Genomic DNA, 4,021 nt, shown 5'->3' on the forward strand with positions numbered 1-4,021 from the left:
CTATTTAAACTTGGTTAGTGTAAATATCAAACTTAGCATATCTGATTATAGGATTTTTGTAAGAAACCAAGGCTTTGATCGTACCAATTGATATTTTGTTCGATATAAATAGTTCAAACTCTGTATACATGTCAAAATTAAATTTAAAATAGGTACTATAAGGAAACTACTTTCAAAATATTTTCAAAAAAAATCATGAAGAATAGCTTTTCCTCTTTCTAGATTTATATACAATTTAATGAGTTTTTGGCAATGAAAATATACATACATTTTTGACATGTTAGACAGAATTTGAAACTAAAATTGATATACTCACATTTTACATAACGAGTGCCGGGAAGTCTTCATAAACGACGACGCATTCTCTCACTAACGCGCAGGTATGGTCAAAGCTTAAGTTAAAATCCAGACATTTTTAAGATGGTAAAACTCGACAACATTTCTTATTTTTGTAATTTATTCTTTTCATATACGTTTGGGTTGGACAGTGTTCTTTATCATACCTAAGTTAGAGGCATATTTCAATATACAATTGACACTGACATACATACACATAAATCTGGAAACAATATGGTTATTCATCCTAGCACCAAGCATTATATAAATATATGTCATTCTTCTATCATTTAACAAGATAAAATATTGAAAGTATCTCACGACTTAAACAATTTTGTTTTGGTTTCATTTAACAGTTCATTCATAAATTAAATTGTCTTTCTTTCACTTTCACCGTAAATGCACAAATGACATCTCTAAGTTTCTAGTGTACACTAATCAGTAAATATTGTTATTCGTCCGATGAGAGTGGTTTTTCCTCCTGATTGCTGGTGGCAAGCTGCGCGACAGTTTCCTGCCACTTTTGTGCAGTGTCCATACTAACACTTGACCTCGGAATCACAAGAGGATAGTGACCCTTCATACTGACCAAAGGATACGTAGCAAGATAAGGTGACAGTGATCCCCATGAACACATTCTGGCATTATGGAAAGCGCTTGGTCGGGACGCCATCAATGAAAAGTTCTTGCATCCGTGTTTCCAGACACTATCGCTCCCAACTGAACTAAATAACATGCCGGTCTGTCGAATAATGTCCTTTTCCCCACCCGGTGTGACGTCACCATACATTTCCCCGGAGACAGGGACAATGGTACCTGATACGCGTGCAACAACGTTTTCCTTGTCAGTATTTCCGTCTGAGTTTTCTGTATTTGTTAATGACAAGTCCTTTGGCGATTGTTCATTTTCGATGTCCGTATTCTGCACATTGTCTGTCCCAACGTCCACTGTGACATCCTCCTCAATAGCCAGTTTTCGGTCCACCGTCCGAAATCTTGATTCGTTTAAACAGTGACGTTTAGTATCAAAGTTATCAGGCGCGAGGAGACTTTCCACGTCGAAAAGTCTTTTCTTTGATCTGGTTTGTTGATGATTATTTATAGTATTTTCGACAACCATCATATTCATAGAGTTTATAGTTGCCGGATCGTGCATACCGGTATCAGGTTTGTCGCTTGTTTCGTCCAATTCCCGTTTGTCCTCAGTCTCAGTAATCGGGTCGTTTTCATCCCACGTTATAGACGTAGAAGTTGGAGAGGGTGTGGGACTTTCTTCATCATCTGGCACTGAAAGGCCCATATGTTTCCTTACCCTTCTTTGTGCACGCCTTCGACGAAAATCCCCTTTCTTAAAATCTTCGAGGTTGGCCGGATGTATAGCCCAATAGTGCCCCTTTCCGTTAGCACTCCGTCCTGACTTTATAAAACAATCGTTCAGTGACAAGTTGTGACGGATACTGTTTCTCCATCCAGGTCCCCTTGTCCGGAAGTAAGCATAATTATCCAATATCCACTGATAGATATCACTGAGAACCAATTTATTATCTCTATGGCTCAGAATACCCATGGCAATAAGTCCTATATAACTATGGTTAGGTTTCGGCTCCTCGTGAATGTAACGCGCCCGTGGGTCCTTGTACAGGTACGGGTGCATATACGGATCGGTTCCGGGATGAGCGTGGTAAGGTGTCAGACCCAGGGAGTTTGGGTACCCTGCCCTAAGGCCATACTGTAGACGGGTACTGTAATCGTAAAACTGAGCCCGCTGTAAGTCTAATGCCATCTGAGAGACGTTAGTACCGAAAGGCATATACGGTGTTGGATTGGGTACCTTGAGCCCATAAGGAATCAACACGGCACTGGGGTTGGTATTACACATCTTTAAAATACCGCTTCCAGTAATGTTTGCTCCTAAATACGTTTCGTCAGTTTGCCTTGTGTGACAAATTTGCCTTTCTTAGACTGAACATAGCATATAAACTTTATACACCCCATTTTCTGAATTATCCACAGCGATTGCTGAACTCCGGGCAATCTCATTGGCCGTTGCCTCATGAATATTAATGAGCCATGTTGCCAGTAAACAGATCTTCGCTGCTGTTCTCATTCTGTGTGTTTGCGCCAATCATCTGTGCTCTAACCCTGTGATTTGCCCATAATTAGACTCGACGTTGTATTTCCCCTTCAACTCGCGATCAGCACCCACCATATATTGTCACAGCTCAGCGCTTGCCCTCGGGAGATTTGTGTGAAGTGAGCTATACAACGCCGTACATCCTTAGCTACTCAATTCAATTAGACATTTAATCTTTCGCGTAAGAGGAATGGGAAAAGCAGTTTGAAAATAGATAAGAAAGAAAATGATTATGTTTCGATGAATAGAAATCTCTTATCAACAAACCAATCAGTGCGTCGATGAAAAGGATAGAAGAAAGGGATAACCTTGTTTGCATTTTGACGCTTGTTTTTAAATCACCACAGGTGAAGTGTCGTGTTATGTATGAATACAAAGTTTATTGATACGATTTTAATTAATGGTATTTAGAGATTATAACATGGATTAAATTAGTACTTCTTTTCATCTCGATATTCTACAGACACGTGCTAGCTTGAAGGCTTTAACAAGCGATGGTTTGATATTTTAATATCTAAAGAAAACTGCAACTGTCGATTGTGCCATTACTGTGCTAGATTAACAGATGTAATTTAGGGGTCGCTGTAAAGGTGTTTTTAGTGGTGTAAATTTGAGATATAATTCTATCCATTTCGTTATCTTAACATATATCTTTAATGTTTTCTTGAATGTTATATTCGTTTTGCATTAAATTATATTTTATATGCCTCGTGAAATTATTGTCAATCTAAAACGAAATATCGAATTTCTGTTTTCATACTTCTTAAACATGCAAACCACGGTTTTCTAAGATACGTAAATGGATATGGAACGTTTTATGTGCCTTTCGGAAAAGATTTCATATTTTAATTGATTTTTTTCTGGATTTTGTTAAAGACAGATGTTTTCCTTTCGGTAATTAAGTGGGCATATCTAAATCTGTTCGATTTCCGTTTTTTTCTTCAAATTCATTCAGTACTGAATAAAAATAGAAAGGTTTTACACCTACACTTTAATACAGTCGAATAAATTCACTAAGTAATAATTTCTAATCTTACATAGAATCAATTCCAACCATTTCTTACCTTAATTTAACAATGAAATATTCAATTAGGGACACTCAAAGTTTCGTATTGCGAAAAGAATGTCAATTATGTTGACATTTGTATGTTGACATTTGTACGTGATATTCATCGTAAAGCTAACTGTTATAAAATGTACAATTAGGCAATTAATTATATCGAATAGGAAGTAAAAATATGTCAACAAATGTTAAATGAATAGAAAAGAAAACTACTGGAACCAATACTTTTCACATAAGCACCACACAAAACGATGAAAAATAAGCAATGATAATTTAAAACAAAAGAAAAAAACCCAAATTATAAACAAACAGGCATACAAACAAAACACAAACCCCAAACAAAACAAAAACAAAAATAAAGATAAACGATGAAAGCAAAGCGCTCCTGTACATCTTGTTACAACGGTCAAGATGTCAACATACCTAATATTATATTTAACTGGTATGTTAAGCAGGATGATTCTCCATCAAATGTCGATTATATTTGC

At 36.7% G+C, this 4,021-nt stretch overlaps 1 protein-coding gene across 1 annotated transcript; it reads right to left on the minus strand.

Moving 5' to 3' along the window:
• Positions 1–430: 430 nt before the first annotated feature.
• LOC110443647 (forkhead box protein J3-like) lies at positions 431–2,278 on the minus strand. The gene has a single exon (XM_021487993.1). The coding sequence runs from the start codon at positions 2,213–2,215 to the stop codon at positions 788–790; it is 1,428 nt and encodes a 475-aa protein (XP_021343668.1). The 5' UTR covers positions 2,216–2,278; the 3' UTR covers positions 431–787.
• Positions 2,279–4,021: the final 1,743 nt, after the last annotated feature.

Source organism: Mizuhopecten yessoensis, unplaced genomic scaffold (genome assembly GCF_002113885.1).
Source record: "Mizuhopecten yessoensis strain PY_sf001 unplaced genomic scaffold, ASM211388v2 scaffold716355, whole genome shotgun sequence".
NCBI classification, from domain to species: domain Eukaryota; kingdom Metazoa; phylum Mollusca; class Bivalvia; order Pectinida; family Pectinidae; genus Mizuhopecten; species Mizuhopecten yessoensis.

Coding starts and splice junctions, on each gene's coding strand:
- LOC110443647 (XM_021487993.1), bottom strand. CDS start 2,215: ATGTGTAATACCAACCCCAGTGCCGTGTTGATTCCTTATGGGCTCAAG.